This window comes from Myripristis murdjan, chromosome 16, assembly GCF_902150065.1.
Source record: "Myripristis murdjan chromosome 16, fMyrMur1.1, whole genome shotgun sequence".
Taxonomy (NCBI): domain Eukaryota; kingdom Metazoa; phylum Chordata; class Actinopteri; order Holocentriformes; family Holocentridae; genus Myripristis; species Myripristis murdjan.
In genome coordinates, this window is record NC_043995.1 from 8,591,225 (window position 1) to 8,613,535 (window position 22,311).

The window sequence follows — 22,311 nt, forward strand, 5'->3', positions numbered from 1 at the left end:
GATGATTAAGAAAACAGTACTCATTTGTACATCCAATTCACATACTTCTCAATGATTTTCAAGGTTTTCTTTACTGAAATTCAAGGACTGAACACATTTTGGACTATTTTTCCCAGGATGTGCTGATGCAAGGATAGAGAAAGGTGAGGCATATATATGAATTAGGGTGTTATCGCTTAAAAAAGCAAGCATTTTCAAGGGCATCCGTTCCTTTTCAAAAACTTTAAAGGCCTTTTTTGTCTTAAACCCAGAACGGCCTGGGAGAGCCCTGAGAAAAACAGTTCAACAAAAATTTCATCAGGGACATTTTGTTGAAAAGAAGCAGGAGCAGGTAAGGTGAGTCGGAAAAGAACAGAAAAAGTGGAGGAAGCACACACACCTACACACACACAAGCCAAAAACACAAGCCAAATATACAAACATAAGCCAGAACACAGCCATTTGTGGCTTGATAAAACAGTTTTAATGATGTATGGGTGGACTTACAGTAAACAAACCAATTTAATTAGATTTTTACTGTTAAGAGTCTCCAGTGATAGTTAGCATTGCTTCATACCCCCCTCATCTCTTTAGTACAGTCATGCTCTGGTCAATCCTGTGGGCTTTGGAGAACTTATTTAAGTCGGTCACTGATCTCATTGAACTGTGGGCCAAGAGAATAAAAGTCAATGTACCATTTGTTAGGTTTTCAGCAGCCTGGCCAGCATGCGAGGCTCTGGGAAGTCATTAGGGGATACTTTAAAATGAGTTTAACAGCAAGTGATCTTGTTTGTAAAACTGGGCGCGTGTGAGTGTGCACGCTCGCGAGCACGCACACACACACACACACACACACACACACACACACACACACACACACACACACACAGATCTGCACATGCATGTGTGTCTGCATGTGTGTGTGTGTGTGTGTATGAAGGCGTGAGTGTGCATGCTATATGCACACTCACGTTATGCCCACATATGTGTGCCCACTCATTCTCATGTGGATGCAAGGACGCATGTATGTCTGTGTGTGTGTGTATGTGTGTGTGTGTGTGTGTGTGTGTGTGTGTGTGTGTGTGTGTGTGTGTGTGTGTGTGAGTGTGTGTGTTGGGCCTGTCAGTTTTGGGCCTGGTCCTAATGGTGTGGAGAGAGTGGAGAGAGTCAGTTCCAGGAGATGTGGTGATGACTCACAGGGCTGTCCTCCCAGCTCCTTCCCAGCAACAGCTTAGTCATGCCAACTACAGCCACAGCCAGCATGCATGCGTGCCCACACACACACACACACACACACACACACACACACACACACACACACACACACACACACACACAGCCACAAGTATACACATGCCGTCTTACGCACTCATGTGTTTACACATATATGCTGGCACATACATACATAAACACACAAATAAACAAAAACACATGCATGCACAATTCTCCCAACCTCCCAACCAACACAATATGACCTCAGGCACATGCTGCTGTCTAACATTTCACGAATATTATATTAAGTGTCACCTCGCTATACTTGCCACACCTACAACACATGCAAAAGCCAAAGTAAAAAGGTGTCTGCATTCCTGATCAATGCTGTGACCAATAAACTGTGCCAAAATCTATAAGCATGCTGATGATCCATGCAAAATCTCAAGCCAAAATCCTCAATACTGAGTCACCAAATCTTTAATCTAAATAATGTCATCCAAATACATGTTCCTGTTGTCAATCACATCACAGATTGCTTTTACAGATAATTATTTTTTTTCAACAAACATAGCTCTCATACTCTCTATTACCAAAACTCTTAAAGGGTCAGATAATGTTCTGAAGCTAGGCAATTCAAACAAGCTTGTGCTAAGCTACACATCTACAAATCAAACAATGGTTTAGAACCAGCAGAGTATAAATGATATTTTGGGGAAACAAAAATATCTCAATATAAAATCTCTATCATACCAAAGGTGCATTGTTGACATCATGGCAAAAATACCCAGAAATATGTCAAAATTTGACAATTGCACTTCACTGAAAAAAGCTTACACACTTTGATTCTGTAAAACCAAAACATTTGTTGCTACATTGCATAGTAAAGTACTTATACCCTTCTGGCTCTAAGTCCTTGAATATTCATTACACAAAAACAGCATTTAATAACAAAAAAGTGACATCCAAAATTGTAAACAATGAACAGAGTGCTTTCCATTATCATGCCATTTTTTCCTCAAAGGCCAGGTTAAAGAAGTTTTAAGTTGTGTTCTGGAACCCAAAACACAAACTTCTTGGTCATTTTGAATTGTGACCTGTTATTTAAAAAGAAAAAAAAAATCAAAAATATTCATGCAGCTAAATGTATTTTCTTAATAACTGATAGTAACAATAATAACATAACATAACCTTTAAAATGTCTGTTTTCCAATATTTTTTGTGATCCATCCTGATGAGGAGGTCAGGAGATATTTCATCTGAGATACCACTTTGCCTTTAAAATGGGCAAGCCAATATCAGCGCAAAGCAACATGTCATTGATATATTACCCTTTCCATAATGTTGCAAAGGCAGCATGCAATCAGGTTTCAGGTTTCTAAACCAAGCCAAAACACCACACACAGAGAGGGAAACATACGCTGTCCAACCACTGACCTGCAGATATCACATCACCAAAATATTGACTGATAGATATCACATGGCTTCATCTCATAACCTCATCCTAGCATGTCACTCATCAATCATGCTGTAATCGATACGAATAGGGTTTAGCTCATCTGTCTTCCTATAAACCTCTGATCACATTCTGTTTTTCCCCTTCTACCTCCGACTTGATCTCATACACTCTCAATACCAACTAGTGCATCAAGCTGAAATATAAAACCACTTACAATATATACAGATGTGTCTTTTAAAAAACAACCTCACAGAAACAAACAGCTGATTTAAGGGTGAAATGAAAGATACTGAAGAGTATGATTTGCTTTCACTTGTGCTATATTATGTCTTTGACAGAATTAAGCCCAAACTCTCATGAGGAGAGATGAAATATGCAAAATGATGACTGCAGGGTTTTGTGGCACCAAGTGAGTGCAAACCATAGATCAAATTTAGAAGGTAACAACAAAAGCAACAGTGAAATATTCTAATAGGAGGTGGAGGTCCAGCAGAAGGGTGAAGAAGAAGCAAAGGGAGCAGATGACAAAAGATTGATGGGCGGAGGCAGAGAGACTTCAAGAGCGTTTGGAGCGCAGACGGACAGGCCCGCAGCAGTACACTGCAGAGGGGGGTGGAGGTGGGGGTGGGTGGGGGAGCAGAGACAAGAACACATGACAGAATAAATGAACTCATGAGCATTTCACCAAGCGGGGTTGAGCATGAGAGAAAGACCTAAAAATCAAGGGGGAAAAAAACAAGGAAAGTGAACAGTGAAATAAAATGGCAGAGCATGGTGGGGTTGAAATCAACCCCTCAAAGTAGTCTTGTCCCATATCAAGTATCATGCAAACAAAAACCCTGTGAGGAGTTAAACAACAAACTATAATATAGGAGACTTTCATGATGAATCTACATCATAACCATGATAAAGCTCATGAATGCAGCATCTGTTCCATTCACAAAGCTTTCTTGTTGATGAATGCTACGCTGTTATAAAACCACTTTGCCCACAAGGGTAACACAATACACTGTAACAGTTCCTGGTATAACACATTTAATGCATGTCCAAGCACGGTAGACAATTATGTTCCATATATAAAAATGTTTCCAACTGTAAACCCACTGGAACACAATGTTTTTGGACTTGATTAACAGATGGCTTACATAACATACAGCATTCCTCAAGTATCCCTTCTACCACACATCTAATATATATGTGTGTACTGTATATGGGCCACATAAAACACACTCTGGTTGATTGGCGCTGCCCCCAACCCTGACCTTTTCGACCCAGTACAACTAACAGGGCCTACAGGTTGACATTTATAGATATGAAGCACCTTGATTTTGCGAGGATAGAGCACTCTGCACACATACACACGCAGATGTACACACAACTTTGACATCAAGACAGTTTTGGGAGAAATCCACATAGCTGCAGTGGAGGACAAAGTGTGGAAAACAGGATAGCTGCCTCTAGGAGAGAAAAGAAAAGATGGCGAGTGAGGGGAAACACAATGAGTTAAAGGTTTGGGGAGTAGGAGAGGACGTTTTTTCTGTCCATCTGGAACCTACACTGGGGAGCTGCTGCCTCCACCTCCATGGAGCTCCGTGGGGAGTTGGTGCCTGAGGGCTCTAGGGGAGGGGAGGACATAGGAGGAGTGGATTGGGAAGGGGGGAGAACAAGCTGTGGAGGTTCCCGAGCTGGACTGCGACGCGGTTTGGGCGGTGCTGGTCGATCAGCAATACCTGGAGGAGGAACAGCATGCAGGCACTGATGGTCACACACATGAAAAGGGTCAATGGGGTCAACAAGAATCCTAGCTGCTACATTTACATCTAACTGTAAGAGGCAATCCTGGCAACATCTTTAGTGCTAATTGGTCATTGTCATGGTGTTTTTGCATTGCACTTTCCCCAAGATCACTCTGGAGTCAAACACATATGCCAGTACTGTCCATTTTGATCAATGAGGTTTTACAGAAAGAGCAACTCAAATGGTAAAGCAGTAAAATTAAGTTAAAAAGGGGTACTTTAAATCATTTTTTTATGCTTCATATACTGTAAAATCACATAAACTTCTAATAATCATATCCCAGAGGAACACTCAAGTCTTCATTGTTTATTTGCTCCTTTAGTTTCTGTTTTTGCAATGAGCTATCATAATGGGCTCATGAGTGTTTACTGCTTCAAAAATTAAGGTGGTTCACAACTGGCCTGAACGTCACAAGATTATAAAATAATGATGCTTTAAGGCTGTTTTCAGTCACTTCTTCACCATCAGTCACACCGGTTCCAATCTCAGTTCCAATCTTGCATTTTGATTGGCTGAGGGGCATTCTGATGAGTGCTACTATCTCCCAGTATTGGCACTCTGACCATACTGCTATATAAGTAGCATTAAACCCTGTTTACCTTCAGTTCCTATAACTGACTTGGTACAAAGTGACAACTAGTCTATCTGTTACAAGATAACGCTCATGTAGATGGAACTACTTTTTCTTTGTGGAATCGCTTTTCAGCAGCTATTCATAAAAAAATCAATATTGAATTACTAATGAAAGTGTGGTATGATAGCACTTTGTGGTACACTGTGTGGAACTGGCACTGGTGTGCTGTGGTCACTGGCAAGTGCCATGGATACTGCCCAGACAGGATTTATTACAAACATCTCTCTCTCTCTCTTTTTTTTTTTTGTATAATATTTAACTCCTATATTGTGTGTTCGTGTTTTGTAATACATAATGACTTGCAATGACCAGAAGTAGACTGATAGAAAAGAAACATGGCTACTCATGCATAACAGACTACAGGAAAAAAAAAGCTGGAGCAGGTATGAGGCCGTGATACATGAATAACCTACTGAAGCAGTTGCGATGGGTGATGTTGGCAGAGATGGGGACAACATGGCAAATGGAGCAATATCAATATGGATAGCATGGTGGGTTGTATGGAACAAAGGCATAATTAAGCAGCTGCCCTGTTGATCACAGCTGTCTACACTGCCTCAAAAGGATGGTGATGTATCATTGCCCAGTGATGCGTCACTGTGTTGTGTCTGAGTCAGCAGGTGCTGTGTATACACTATTTTATCTTGGTGTATTCTCTGTCGACCGGACGAAGGAACTAAAACAGGACTGTGATGATAAACTATACCATCATAACCTTGACAGCTTCTGTAGCACATTGCATGCTCACAGGCGCACGCACACACACACAACTAGAGCTGCACCGAGGCTACACTGTAGGTATTAAACTAAATCATGATAACCTTGACACAGCCTCACTAAGTGTCTACAGACAGATGCACACTGGTGACATTTTTAGTACATCAGAGTTTGCTAAGCCTAAACATAGAAAGTGGGACTGATTAGATTTATAAAGCAACTGCTGGTCTTATTTTTAACTTGATGTCCAGTCTTCATGAATAAGGCTGCAGTGAAAAGATCGCTCAGGTAATAGTGGGTGAAAAATTTGTTTTTCACCTGCTATCAACTGCCGATTTTCTTCATTTATTCAGGCATATATCTACGTTAACCTATAGAGTAGTTATTGATCAGGGGGTTCAATGTCTTTCTCAAGGAAAAACTGGTTAGGGACCCATTGGGTGTAGCAGGGATTGAAGCTCTGAACTTCGTATGTGATTGCAGTTTACACCTATTTATCATTAAACATACAAACCAAACAATATAGAGGCTCTGTTTAATAAAGGAAATAAGAGGTCGTGTGAGTAACTGACTGAGGTAAGAAACACTCAGGAGTCAGGGAGCCTGATTGTTGTGCTTTGTTTGTAGCTCTATCTCTATTGACCCGTAATCAGAACATTCCCACCAGTGATGACATGAATCCTGTTCTCACATATGTAACACAACACAAACACAGTGAAACCTGCCCATCCCTGCCCATACAGGCATTGAGGCACCACCCCATTCTGTAAGGTGAGGGCACTTGTCTCGTCCTAACGTGTTTACCTGCTATAAGTCACTGCCAAAAATGTATATGTATCATGAAATATTGTCTGTGGGCAACACACTGTTCATAGCCACTGGCTAGAGATGCATGTATGTTCCCTTCCAAACCTTATGGGCTGGGAGTGAGTCATCTATATTTGATGTTGACATTCAATGCCTTGGGCTTACAACAGATATGATCAAGTATATCAGGAGTTACTTGTTGTAGTATAGGTTAAGGAAATATTTCAGCCCAAAAACCTTGAACTGGTGATTTACTTGTGTTTCTGGTGCCATTTGTTGTTGGATGTTTTATTTTTGTTCTTCTGTGGCAAACTACCCAAAATCACTGAGAGATATTCTTAGCACAGCTACAACAGGAATCAATAAGTGGGGGGGGGGGGGGGGGGGGGTTCAACAATCTACAATAGAAATGTTAGCTGTCAGGTTTTAATGTCAGCCCCTAAAAGTAAAAAAACAAGGACAATTCAGACTCACTGATCTGCAGCAATGTAAAACAAACATGAAGGGAGAAATCCAGCACAGAGGAGGGAGAACACATTTCTTTCTCACATTAAGCTTCACTGTAGCTGCTGTGTACATCACATATCACAGCTTTACCAACAGAAAAAAAAGAATTACACCAAAAACAAACATAACATCACCAGGAACACAACAGACACTGATCCCTGTTTTTAAACAGAGCTAATGTGTTTAAATTTGATGAACTGTGTGTATGGGTATTTGGATATAACATGGCTTTAGTGTGTATGAAGAACAACTTTATTTTGCATGGAATAAAACTATTTCACTGTATTTTGCTGCATCTAAGCTGTTTTACAGGGGATACTGTTTTGCACAAAATAAAGAGCCAAGTGTAGAAAGTGAGAGATCAACCAAAAGACAGAGAGGACAAACAAAGCGGGGAGAGACAGCATGGGGGAGAGGAGGGTGGTGGTGGGGAGAACGTGCTGGAGAGAGATGAGGATGAAAGAAAATAAGGAGAGAGTTGGTGCAAGAGCCAAGAGAGAGGGAGTGATGCACTGTCAGCATAGTGTTAAGAAAGAGACCGGCAGCAGAAGGTAGGTATATAAATTTTAAAAAACGACCTCCCGCTGTCTGTTCCAGCCCGTCTGATGCACTAACCTCCTCATACTTCATACTTTCTCTTCCTCTCATCTGCCTCTCCATCATCCTGCCTCTCCTTAAACCCATCTGGGCCCCTTCTAAACTTTGCCATGCTCCTTTGTCTCTGAACTCCATCCTGGTGCACTCAACCCTTTTTCTAAGGTCCACAACTCTCTGATCTCCTCTCTAGTCTCTGCAGCAGTGTGGCTTTGCTGTTGAGAAAGATCTAGATTACACATAGATCAATATGCCTACTAAAGTTCAAGTAGATTTAGATGAAATCTGATGGATCTGTCTGTCTTTATAAGTGTCAACTCTGAGGGTTTGAGTGTAGTGTTTGCATAGATAGGTGAGAGAGAAAGAGACAAGAAGGACTGTATTGTCTGCAAACTATACTGAAAACCAGCTCCACTAGTTCTTCTATGTCAGAATGACAGTTACACACACACACACACACACACACACACACACACACAGTCTGCCTTTCACACCAGTTATGCACGTCATCCGTGACAGTTGAAGTTTCAGATGTTGCTGCAGTGTGACAGCTCAGCTCTCCAGGGCAAACATCCAAAGCTCACTTTCTTTTAGGCAGAAAAACCTCTACAGGCAACTTCTGTTTGCATTGCTTCTCCAACATAAGGAGAGTGTTTACCTTGACTGTCAGGAGTTCAGTGATGAGCAGCCAAGTTCCTTTCCTTTGATGAATACAAATATTTTGTGTGCTGAATGTGAAATTGTAATATGTGAGTTGGTATAAGTCAATATGCAATTTACAGAGGAACCTGTGGAAGATTTTGGAATGAAACTCTTGAAGAAAACATGAAAACTCCATGTAGATCTCATTAGAGCTTCACCTCTACAGAGCTGTACCTGCTGTTCAAATATAAATATCCTTTGTTATCTATCAGTATTACACATACTTATATTTCTGTGTTTGCCTGCTGTTAGGGTATAAAGGGTTTAAAAGATTACCAGAGGTTGGTTCTCTGCATTTTATCTGCACAGGAAGGGCTTTGTTTCAAAAGAGAAATAGCCCACTTAAGAAATGTGTCACCTATAACAAAAAGGCTGATGAACTGATGCAACATTTATATAATATTTTGAATTTGAACTGACCACATCTGCTGTGCGATGATTAAAGGAATATTCCAGTGTTTTCAGCAAAATACCCCTTTTCCGACCTACCCAAACTGAGACAAGATGTTTAATACGATTTTCACCTCTGCACGTCCAGTGGCTCAGTTCCTACGGGTAGTATGTTGACACACTGTGTAAATAAGACAGCTTCGGAGTTGCTGTAAGGTTTATTTTTACACTTGAATTTTTACATTACAAGTCTTTCTGCTAAGCTAAATGCTAACCATTGGAATTAAAGCACTGGATGTGCTGGATTAAAATGGTATATAACATCTTGTGTCAGTATGGGCAAGTCAGAAAAAAGGTACTTCTCCCCAAAACGTTGCAGTATTCCTTTAAGATGTTTACCAGGATTGCTGTATCCGTTTTGCATTTGTAAACAGGAGCAGTTATTACCTAGGACTATTTCAGTTAATCGTATGTTTATTGTGTCAAGACAGATATTTACCAATGGCACTGTGTCTGTTATTCTCAACTTCATCCAATTTCAGGTTGACAGATGATTCTGTCTCTGATCCCGAGCTTCCCGCTGCAGTGGCCTCTTGATCTGATTGGTCGGCACTGCTGACCTGCTCTGATTCCTCCATCCTGCTGCTGGGGGCGGAGCTTGTGGCAGTGAGCTGGGCCCGTGCAGGTGTGGCCATGCCCACTGTGCTGCTGCTGCTGGTGAAACCGGCTGGATCCACATCAGAGTCATCGATGCTGTGGCTGAGCTCGGAGCTGGAATCCTGGATGGGCAGGCTGTCGATGGTGGTGCTGCTCGGGGTGGGGGAGTCGGGGATTGGGGTGTCAGTGGACACAGGCGTGACTTGTACCACTGTTTTTTGGGAGGCCCGGCTTGTTTGCGTTACCACCGTGGCAGTAGAGACTGCGGTTGGCTGCACCAGCTTGGAACGGGAGGCTGGTATAGGTGCTTCAGTATGGCTATTGGGGGTGGGAGTAGCAGAGGCTGAGGTGTCATCAGGGCCTGGGGTGATGGAGGCAGGGGTTGGGGGAGGGGCAGGAGCCTTTCTTTTCCTCTGCTGGCTTTCAGAGCCAAGGCCAACCTAAAAAAGGAAAAAAGAAAAAAAAGTGAGAAAGTGAGATTCAAAGAGACATACAGAGAAAAAAGTTAATTCATCTGAGCACATGATGTGTGTGCATGTCTGTGTGTGTGGGGTCTAACCATAAATCAGCCCATAAATTCATTGCGCCAGGACTGAAGGAGAGTACTACTAAGTAATTAAATGGAGTGGAGTTCTGGCAGGAACCTGACTCTTTAAATCCATCAGAGTGCCAACATTCCTCTTAAATTATCCTACAACAAGACATATAATATCTGGCAGGGATACGGCAATTTTGATGCAGTGGGATTTTGATGCACCGGATTGATATTAGTATTTTACAGTGATATTTCTTATCAGTACTTCAGGGAACATCAATCATCCATCAAATTGAATGCTGTTGGGCTAAATCGCTTAGGAGGGCACTGATCACTGGAGATATTTCAGCAGAATGAATGACAGCTGGGCATCTGTATTGGAAAAACTTTTTTTCGGTGTTGAGGAGTGACTTAATGAATTTCACATGGGTTTGCTGAGAGCAGAAACAGAACGAGAGAAAGAGCAAGAAAGGGAGAGGGAGGGAGGGAGAAAATAATAACTATCTTAAGGGCATGGCTAATGGCTTACTGCCATGAATCACCACCGACAAGCTAATGATTGGGAAATTGTTTGTTTCAACCCATGATAGATGACTGCAATGTCTATCTTCACTTATTACGAAATCAGATTTCTAAGAATCTCTTATGCCGTTATAGGCAGGTCTCAGCAGCAAAGCTGTCTACCTCAGCTTCTACAACTTCTTACCATTCAACTATCACTAACCCTGAAACTCAGCAGCAAACATGCCTGGAGCTGCATGCAGAGTTGCATCATGCAACAGGACAAGCACAGATCAGGCCACCTTGCCTTTCAGCAGGCGAACTCAGTTCACACATGTGAACTCAGTGAACTCAGTGCATGGCATGCTATGGAAATCCAAATGGCCCCCCAACTGGTTGCCTTTCTCCTCTCTGGTCTCCCTCTTCTCTCCCTCTCTGGCATTCATACATACATGAATACAGACATACCAGTGGATGTGGGCCAAAGTTGAAGCTGAAATGGATGACTGACTTGCCTACGAAGATGGATGTGTGTGCATGTGTGTGTATGACTGTGTGTGTGTGAGTATGTGTGCATGTGTGTTCCCTGCAGAGTGAAACGTAAGACTGCAACCAAGCCCTGCTATGAATGGAGAACCATGACCTCAACACACTCACACACTAACACATACACACAAATCTCTGTGACTGTATGAGTACATATACATTCTAACACACAAATGCATTCACACACTCAAGAAGGAACAGTATATCTCATATCTCAGGCTGAGCTGGGCTATATGGATTAGGAGGTTGTTAGGGGTTGCAGGGTTAAGTGTGTGCTGCTCTCATGGGCTTAGTGGCGCCATGACTGGGAACGCAGCATGTACTTAAGATGGTTAGAGACTGAAGCCAACACTCTGTGTTATACCACATTGAAGGTCACACTGTACATTAAGTCAAACTGACTATATAATATAATAATGTAAGCACTGTATTTACGTGTGTATATCTTTGTTTTCTTTACTGATTTTGCAGGAAAACATTTCCAGCAGTTTGTTTGTACTTCTCTTAGACAAAAGGAAAACTTGCGTATGACATTGCAAGTCAATCTTTTAAACAGAAAAACGCAAATGCTAATTTTATGAGATGTGATTTTTTTTTTCCAACGCAGCTACCCAAGCAGGATGTGACCACTTTTGATCAGGTCTAGGTCAGCCTTGCATCACATTGCAGCAGGTCAAATGGCAGAGAAAGTATCAAGCAAATTCACAAGTGCTGGTCATGTGCTGTACAGTAAACCGAGTCACATCACATCAGGTCAAAAGTTATAAGAAAGAAAGAAACAATCATGCCAGATCAGGCCTATGTTGCATGACAGGGAGCAATGAGGTCAGCACACAACAGTTAAAAAATACAGACAACTCATTATGGTAGAAAGACAGAGTGCAACAATAACCCAAGACTGTGGAGAGATCTGTAGCACAATAGAAGAGATCAGCAGCATCGTAGAATCAAAATATATGAATACAGGGTGGTTTCATGTACTGGCACTGAAATGCCTTTGAACAGGGATTAATAATTTGTTTAAATAGCTCCCTCTAAATAAACCCCATCTAAACATCCAAAAGATCATGCTTCTCCTTATCACCTGACAGCTTATCTTATATAAGCAAATTCATTAATCAAATTTACTTGAGCTCAAATAATGACATCACTCAAATAAAGTCATTAAAAGTTCACTGATTTCGTATAGAGTTGACCGGGGAAACTCTGTGGACATTCAACAAGATGGGTGCCTAAGAAAAGTTTGCCATGCCTGAACTTTTCACGGCTGTCAACAGCCAAGTAGATTACTGCACTTCCTCATTTCTCTATCAATATGATTTTGTTTCATGAACAATGATTCCACCTGGTAAGAGTAAAACAGACAAGAAGCTGAAGTAGCCTTTTAAAAAGCTTTCTGGTTCTCCATGACATTTTGTTGAGACTACGGGAATGAAAGTCTCAAAAAAATTGCTTGGAAAATGGTGGCATCCAGTTCTTTGAGTTTTCTATTTATTTTCAATTATTCAATTATTGTTAATTTCTTCTTAGCCTTTAAAATGTATAAACACATAAATTGTTTTTACTGGTCAAAGCTTTGTAGCTGCACACAACTGTCCAGAAAAGAGCAACAAATCAACTAAGCGGCTCACACTTTTGTACAAGCAGCTGTCATCGACCAGCATTCTTCTTTGGTGCTAATTAGAAATGAGAAAAATGCTGTAGGATTTATAAGATCTTGGCTCTTCTATCCAGCTTTGTGTGGGCTACAATTAGTGTTCAAATGCAGAGCCTGGACACATAGCAGCTATGGCATCTGTTCACAGCCCATGAGAATACAGCATGGTATATGAGTACATGGGTATTTTTTCAGCGTCATGTGCCGTTACACAAAAAGCAGAGGAAACCATGTATCGTATATAGGGCAGTTCAGTGTGTCCATTACATTTTCCAGTCTAAGGGTTGAGAGGCGCAGGGCCCCATGTTGGAGCATGTTGATCAGATAGGGCCACCCATGGAGGCTTCAACCTGGTGGCATGACCATTCATCAGTTGTTTTGAAGGGCTCTTGATGGGTGAGGGGCTTTGTAACAGGCCAACATTACAGCGCTTATGTGGAATGTGAAATGGTGTATGCATGTGTGTGTATGTATGCATATGTTAGGAGGGTACAGTGTGTGTCGGTGTATATGTGTAATGCGTCTGTATGCATGAGCACATTCATGTGTGCATGTGTGTGTTCATATATGTGTATGTATGGGATAATTACAGCGTCTGAACTGCCTCAGTAGTGTGAGGCCATTGAGGTCAAAACCATCCGAACAGCAGGGTACAGGACAGTGGTGACAGTTAGCGTGTCTTTGGATGTGTGTTTGTTATAATGAACATGTGTGCGTGTGCATGTGCGATGAAAAGAATTTTATGTAAGAATTCTTAGAAATGTGTGTGTGTGTGTGTGTGTGTGTGTGTGTGTGTGTGTGTGCGTGAGTATGTGTGTGTGTGTGTGTGTGTGAGCGTGTGTTAGAAGAGGCCAGCTAAGGACAAGAGCAGGAGACAAATGGCTGACCCAGTTCCATTGTCATTCATGTTGTCCTACTAACCCATTCCTGGAGAATTTGAATGTTTTCTTCACCTTTTGCCTACATTTACAGTGTTGCTCATATAGGGTGGATTGACAAAGTATCACATGTAACAGGAATTACTGTAATCTGAGATGAGTGATAGAATAGTGTAATTACAATAGAGATACATTTGAAAACAACAGGTAGGTGATCATTTGTTCATTTTTCAGGTATGTATAGGTAAGGTAAAGGACATTTTTTGAGATTACATTGAGATTATAGACACTAATATGATTTTGCTAACATATTTGTTTTGAAATACCTGCTTAAAATGGTTATAGGTGTAAGATGTCACTTGCAGTGAGTGAATTTGATTGCATTACTACAACACAACACACTCTGATGATTTTAAAAGTAACTGGAGTATTTGAAGTAATCCGATTACTTTTATAGGTAATTTCATCAGGGAATTCAGTGGACTATTTGACTGACTACAATTATACTGCATGCAAATCTCAGCTACTACACACGCAGTCGAGGGCCACAAACTGTTTGAAGCCGATGCAAACATCCATACGCGTCATTTGTTTGTCCCATCCGTCCTGGCTGGTTTCATACACGAGATGTTTTGACAGCTTCAAGTGCAAAGACGCATCCCCCTTATTTTTGGCCCCTAACTCAGACTGATACACTTTTTTGAGGTCAGTGCATAAGAACAGAAAGCCTGCAGCGTCCTTCTATACTGCAGTCACTCCTAGCGCGAGCCTATTCACTCATAATATTTACACTGCGAAAACGTCTCAAAGACAGCAAAATGCATTTATGGCAAAATGAGAGTGAAAGAGGCAAAATTGTAGAAAAACACTGTGTTTGTCAAAAGCGGTTTCCAATATAGACTTTATGCTGTGTTTGAGAGCATACATTAGGATAATAAAGTCCATAAAACTTCTATTATATATCTGTCTCACGGCACAACTTTAAACTTAAACTTTTCAAGACCTTATACATACAGAAACTAAATGGTCCATTATATTACACATTTTTGAGAAAGGATCTAATGTACATTTATCTACTGAGACAGAAAAAGCTCAGGCGTTTTCAAATGTGGAACAAAAACAGCACATTAAAAGTTTTGGAGGGCATGATGAAGGATGAAGACAAGAGATGGACCGAGGAAGGGGTGCCTGCATGTCTTGGCAGCAGTTGCTTCCTCTTTTCTTTGCTCCAAATTGATTGAGGACACAATGTTTTGTTCTTTCAGAAAAGGAGGACACAGATAAAGCTGGCAAATGGATAAACATCCTTTTCTCCTTCCAAGCCTTGATCGATGTCTCACGTCCTTGCTCTGCTTTTCCTTATTTTTACACTCCCTTGTTTTGCTTTCTTGTTCTCACACTGATTCGCATCTGACTAACCGTAAATATGACGGCTACTTACAGTGATGAAAACCGACAATAACACAGCTGACCTTCTTTGTTTGTCTTGATTAGTAGAAAGTGTATTCATCAGCGGTAAGCTGTGATTGTTCAGGATGTGTGGTTAAAAAAAAGGGAGAGTGGCCAGGAAAGAAAGTCAGATATTAAGAGAAAAAATAAATGAGACAGAAAGTAAGAAAACAAGCCTGAAACAAAATCAGAAACAGGAACACTAAGAAACTCTACAGTGACTGTGTAAGGTGTCATCAACCACATTTGTCCAAGGGACAGAATTTTTATATAGTTTTAATTTTCGTACAAAGTGAATTTTATTTTTATTCACCTATATCAGTGTAAATAGTCTCTTAACAACAACATGGGGAATCCATATTAATAGCGAAATACTTGCTCCCAGTAGAGCGCAGACCTCCACCATGGAGGCGGTTCATGGAGGAGGGATGGTTCAAATCTGGAATTACAGAAACGTAATTGCAGAGTGCAGCCCTGATTGGCAGAAAATATAAATCAACTTTAGCCGATTTTAATGGTATTATGCACTGTCCTGATTGGTGGAAAATGTTGTCCCCATGCTTGCATGAAGATACGGTGCAAGCCGCATTCCATTCATAAATGGGATGGGAAGCTTTGAGGTTCGGATGTGGCCCGCGGGCCGGCAGATGACAGTCACTAGTGTAAGACACAATGAACACAGATCCAGTAGCAACCTGTGTTTTTACTGGCAGATTGAACCAGAGTTGTGCATTAGAGCAGATTAAAGCTAGCTACCGTTGTAGAAAATTATGGGGCTGATGGATGGCTGTGAAAGACAAGCCTCCCTCTGTTGCCAATTCTCTATTTTCGCAGTGACAGATCATTAGGATGAAGCCTAGCCAGCTCGATCAATCACAAACCCACACAGACACAGACAGGAATGCAGCGTGTACAAAAACTAAATCAAAACACTGAAAACTTCCTTCATCTGCTGCCCTGTCCCAGCTGCCATTCTGTGGCACAGGCACAGGCACAGGCACACACACACACACACACACACACACACAACACACACACCAACACAGCCTTCCCATACACAGAAACCTCTGACTAATGTAATTTGGACCAATTGTTTCGGAGAAAAGTAAGAAAATTTTAAAAAATGATACTTCAGTCCCTCATTTTCAGTTCACTATCTTGTGTACAGCCATCATTAAGCATAGACACCTTTTTTCCACTCAAGAAATATAATCTCTTATACCCTTACAATGGTGCTTCTGCTGCCACGGTTCATTTGTGTTCTTTCAACTGAGAGACAGTCATCAAATTTTAATCCCTCCATTATGGTTCACTTGTGTTATCTCAGCAAATAGATAGTTATCAAACATTAATCCAACTTGAATGCTGACTGTCCTTTCTCCTACTGTCTTTTTTCTCCACTCTGGCTTGTGTTATTCTTAACCAACTCCATCTAGCCCTGTCTTCTGCCTTTTTTCCTCTCCCTTCCACCAACCTCCTCCCACCAACTCTCCCTCTCTCTCAACTCCCTCCTTTATCTGCTCTTCTCCCTCTCTGTGTTTTTCTCCTCCTGCCTCCACCTCTCAATCCCCTCCCTCACACCAGCCTTTCTCTGTCACGGTTTCTGCAGGGTTCAACAAATTAAATTTTAGACTCAACTCAACTCAACTCAACAGCATGAAACAAGAAGAATGGCACATGTGGTGCAAAGTTTTGCGGACATGTTCTTGATTGGCTGAAATGTAAGCCCACTAAAAACCTTTGCCAAAGTGTGCGCACATGTAATGCGGCCAATCACCTAAGTTGTGAACTAAGCAAATGTACATTAGTGTGGTGAGTATGTAAATAAAGCGGTGTTAAAGATGAGTGATGCAGGCTGAAATGCAAAATGAATATAGTCATTTGGTGACTGTTTTTATCATCACAAGAAGTAATTCCTACATGAAATCTGATGAAAAAACAGAAAAAGTAAAAAACAAACAAACAAACAAACAAACAAACAAAAACAACAACTCTGAAACACCACAAAAATAAAAGGCTCCATGAAACTGGAAGGCCTAAGACAATTCTTTTCTAGGTGTGTTAATACTCTGTTGTTACTTGTTACTCTACCATCCCATTCTTTTTAATACTGACTGTCCCCTTTAGAACTTTTTCCCTCTCCTGTCCTCGTTCTGGAAGGTGAGGTTGGAGCTAAGAGCATGCCAACCAGATTTCATGCTGTACTGCTTTTTGGAAATATGACCCCAACGGTTATACATTTTTAATGTTGCACAACCAAAATACATGCATTTGATACTTTTATATAAGACCTGATGTTACCCTGCTTTGACTTTCTGACTCTCTGTGACCCTCTCCAGCCTCATTCTTTATATCTTTGTCTCTCTTTCTAGCAATATGCACGAATGCAAACACACATGTGGACACACAGACATGAATATCCATACTCAAGGAACACCTTGTTACTGAGGAGCAAGCAGAAAGCTCAGAATTTCTCTGAACTCTAACCTGTATCACGAGAGGCAATGCAGACATGGTGTCCCTTCCAAACCACAATAACAGATTACTTATCACAGTGAAAAAACAAACCAGAAACAAGATTGTGTTTCTCTGAACTGAATGTTCCAAAACATAATTCAGCTCAGAGCTGTTCTCACAAAGGCAGATGCACATATTGTTGGTTGTTAGGTGAAAGAAACAAAACTGTAAACTTCTCTGACTCCATGACAGCTCACAAAAATACCTTCACTACAGACACAACCAATCAGTCATATTCTCCAAAACAGACTGTACCGTATTTCTGCAACCTATTTTCACTGCCCTGCCCTTACCAGTGTATAGCAACCTGGTGTATATAGCAAGAACAAGCGACTGTAGGTCCCTAACTGGCTGAGTGAGTGAGTGATTATTTGTTAAGCATCGTTCCTTGTATATATGGATGGTAGGGATGCACTCGATTATTGATGAAAGAATTTAGATCTTACCCAGTGGTGGTACTTGCTGTGACTGTATCATATGTTTACTATCTTGAGCTATTGATATTTGGTAGCGGGCTAAGTAACATTAGCCATTGGGCTTGGCAGGTGGTAGACAACGTTGCCTCTGTTGCCCCATTCATTTACTGTGACACAGGTGTGAAAAGGTAGGAAATGTTCCTTGTTTTTAATGTTTATGACTTTGGAGTTGTGCCCATCGATGTGGCACACGGGTGTGCATGTATTTTGCAATTCCTAGGTGCCCATCATCTACCATCAATCAAGCCTGCAGAGTAATGCATCAGTGGCAGTCTGACAAAACTTTCTCTTACTTTAGCTGTCCAGGAAAGCATAAAGACTTGTTGAAGCCATATTTACATTATAGTTAAATTTCAGTGGATCCAGACTGATTTATAATGATCGTATTAAACTTAAATTAAGCTTAGATTGTTGAATCAATATCATTAAAAACAACCACTACTGAGGGGTGAAAGAAAGAGTCAGATCACTAATGACAGATGTATCAAAAAATTACTGTCATCTTTAATTGATCATTTGTGACAGAAAGGGAAACGCGTGCGTGATATAGGTAAGGCAAAAGTCTGATGACCAAAAGGTTGCCAATAACTATCTGCTAAATTGCCATCTGGATTGCATTAGAATGCAGACGTAAAATCGTAGACTACAGAGACATTCACAGTATATGAGCCTCATAATTTTGTGAATGATGTTAATCTGTGCTGTTACTACAACTTAAAATGACTGTCTACAGTGATCTCAGCTGCACTAAAGGCTATTTGGAGCATTCAGCTTCATTATAACAATCTCATCAGTCTTATAGCTTTCATCATGATGTCAACGTCCATTACTGTGCTTTGTAAGTCACTAATAATTGACCACCTAAGCTTGTCCAGAGCAGAGGGAGGTCCATAATGAGGACAGTCATCATGAAAAGCTGTCCTCATATGACCTTCTATCATGTGTCTAATCCTCTTCTCTCACTCACAAAAACCAAGGTCATATGGATACAGACAAATAAAATGAGCAGCACAGTGGGACACACTGGACTATGTTGCAGCATGGGCCAAGTTTTTATTAGGTTTCTTGGGACATTAGCTATGATACAGCAAAATCAAAAATATGACTGGCTGATTTTATGGCCAACTGTGTGTTCTCACAGGCAACACACAACTGGCCTTTATCAAAATTATCATGTTTTGTGTGTCAACAAATAAAAGGTGCAGCATTGCATCTTTTGTCAGTTTGGAGTTTCATCTTGTCAACTGGTATTGCTAAATATCACCAACAATTACTATGTCAAATTCCATGTAAACAGGAACTTTTAACCTGAAATTGTTGTGATCACATTTGATTTGAAATGTTTCATATATCCAAGTTAACTGCATAGCTCTTTAAGGCCAATCGCCCTGAGAGGCTGCCCTGATAAGACTTAGAAGCTTTGACACAAATGTCACACATCTAAATATATTTTAATCACATGCACACACCAAACACTGGCCAAGCGTTGTGGTTAATCTTTGAATCTCTCGCCCTTCTGTCCTCAGATGACACTGTGTAATTATACTGGGAGCAACTCTGTCACTAATCTCTTCATTGTATATCTAAGTCAATTAATCCATATGCTAAGCGAGTAGACCTGCAGTCAGCATAGAAGCTCCACTTTCCCAGGCTTTCTGCACTGTTGCTGCCACACAAGAGTTGCTTTGGAAAATCCTGTTGAACTAATTCATGATATGTGCAGAATGGGAAAACTATTGCGCACTTTTTGACCTGAAGCTGAACTGAAAATAAGACCTGTAATATACTAAGGCTTCAATCTCTCTGGTCACTAGACAATGTAAGAAAAGGTAAAAGGTAAAATGTAATTGCAGTGTAGAAACTTGTTATACATTCATGTGTGCATGTGTTTGTGTGTACTTTTGAGAGTTTGTGTGTAAGGCAGAATGACAGGGAGTGCAGGCATAACAGGGAGATGGAGGAGTCTATCATTATGGAAGTAACTAAGTCCTCATTTGACCTCCTCATCTCTGTCCTGTGCAGCTTGCCTGGTGACCTCCACTGGCCTCACTCTGTTTTGGCACTGGTCTCCGTCATAGCTCTTAATAGGCACAGATGGACAGCTAAATCACCATCTCCCATTCTATACCTATAATTTGCAATATGGAGAAAAATAACAACTGCATAGCAGATTCTTAATGGAGTCACAAAATGCTGTAAAATAAAAAGAACAAATCTTGAACATCTATAATTATGGTAAAATTGTTTTCCAAAATTCAAGGGATGCATTCATGACTGTCAGCTAACGGTGGTCGCTGATCCCATTTACAGTGTCTCAAACTGTCATCTACTTACTTGTAGTTGTGAAGCTACCATGAGTCGATTATCTGCTTTAGCTGTGGTGAGGTGCAAACTTCTTGCTGAAATGCAGTGAGATCTTGCACACAACCTTGTCCTTTTATACTCCATTATGAAAAACAGTGGATAGATTGTGGAATATTGTGGTTCAGTCCTTTTCTGCCCAATTCAGTTCAATTCAGGTCAGATAAAATAAAGGTAACCTCTGCAGGGTTGTGCTTACTATGTCACTGTCAAATGAACCAGCTGCTTTCTTGTATTTGTATATATTTGCATTATTTCCCATCTCTGTTGCTTTTGACTGCAAACTTTTCTAGACAACTAAACACCCTAGACTAACTATGAATCAGACCACGGGGGCCATTTACTATTCTCATCACACCTCATTTCTCTGAAATGTTTTATTGTGAAGTTCTTCCTTACTCAGCCCAAGGTTAGTTATTTGAAGTTATTTGAGTACAACAGCATCTCTGTGTTCTGCAAATTGTGCTGAGAACAACATTTCCTGTTGATGACATCCACTAACAACACTTACCCCTCAAAACAAACCAATCCTATTATCTGAGGGAGGGAGGAAGGAAGTTGGTCGCAAAACATTTCCCAGCATGCCGCCATAACAGAACTGCAGGGAGCTGTTGCTCTGATGTAGAAGATACAGGTCACAGTGACCTTGGAGTGTTGATTCCTAGGCTAAGACACCCAAAGGCCCAAAGGTAAAAAGCTGTATCTAAAGCTAAAGGATACCTCTTTGTGTGTGCCTTTGTGTGTTTAAGGAACATACCAACATTTTCAAGACAGCTCCATCCCTCACCTGGCAGCCCTCAAAGCTGTAGTGTCCAAAGGTTGGTGTCGGAGCTCCTGGCGGTGCTGGGGCCCTCCTCTTCTTAGTTTCAGTCTTGGGAGACATCCTGGAGATGTTCATGACTGACTGGGACTGGCCCAAGGTGCTGGGCCGAGCCTCTACACAAGGGACCATGGACACTGAAGACAGACCCTGTTAAAAATAAAGCATGTATATGAACAAACATGTACATGCATAGAGCATTTTGCTACTCTATCATTTTCATCAGTCTTTTTACTCTCATACATTCAATATGACGGTTTTAAGTGATTGATGATTGAAGGTCTTACAAATGGCCGCATTGAATCAAACATTGCATTGGGTAAAAGGTGGAAGGGATCACAGCTTGTCTAGCTGTATTAGTCCAACACAACATGCACAACTCTAGCGCCTAATAAAGTCATTTAGTTCTAGTGTACCAGTGTCTACCAGTTTGTCTGAAGGTCACAGTCACATGTCCCTTCAGTCAAAGTAAAAAACCTTTCCTCATACTTTTGTGCTTCTCTGACTATTGTTTTAGGAATGATGAGCAAATATACAACAAACTAAACCCATATAAACTGTGAAATCGCTTTAGGGTTTCAAATAAAGATGGAAAACTAGCCCTACCAATCTGAAGACGCATTACAAGAAATAGACTCGCTGGACTCTGGACGCTGGGCTACTATTAATAAACAATGGGCTGTTTGAAAGGATTATTTTGAACTGACTGATATTCATTTTTGACAATCAACGAATGAGACTCCAAATAGGATAGAACCCGCAAAATCCAAAGGGAACCATTTTTGTGTACATTTGTCTCACATGCAACTGGAGAGATTTATGCCTACTTCTTGCAAACAGAGAAAAAACAGTAGGAGAAAGGAACAACCCCATTATCATAGGGTGGCTGCCCCTGACTAAAGCATCGGAACAAAAAGGGGTGTTTTCAATATCTGATCAAAGAGAGCCTCAAGTGCTCCTGAAAATCTGAACATCCCCATGGTTCCGCTTGGTACAGACCCTTGGCAGAGACCCTTGGCACAATGGGTGGAATCAAACCACGCCTAAACCCCTCCATGATCGAAAAAAACAAATGTGCTTAAAATCAGATTCATTGATGCGTTCAGACAATGCCTG

General features: G+C 41.0%; 1 protein-coding gene across 5 annotated transcripts in view; it reads right to left on the minus strand.

Moving 5' to 3' along the window:
* The window catches only part of cobl (cordon-bleu WH2 repeat protein), a 72,084-nt gene that overhangs the window by 12,121 nt on the left and 37,652 nt on the right, over positions 1-22,311 (minus strand). For 3 of the 5 annotated variants that reach the window (XM_030072465.1, XM_030072464.1, XM_030072463.1), the window contains 3 exons: positions 21,163-21,345; positions 9,298-9,895; positions 4,207-4,380 (listed from right to left, as the gene is read on the minus strand). In XM_030072465.1, coding sequence (XP_029928325.1) covers positions 4,207-4,380; positions 9,298-9,895; positions 21,163-21,345 — 955 coding nt within the window. The remainder of the gene's footprint in view (positions 1-4,206; positions 4,381-9,297; positions 9,896-21,162; positions 21,346-22,311) is intronic. The other 2 variants (XM_030072467.1, XM_030072466.1) reach the window with 1 other exon arrangement.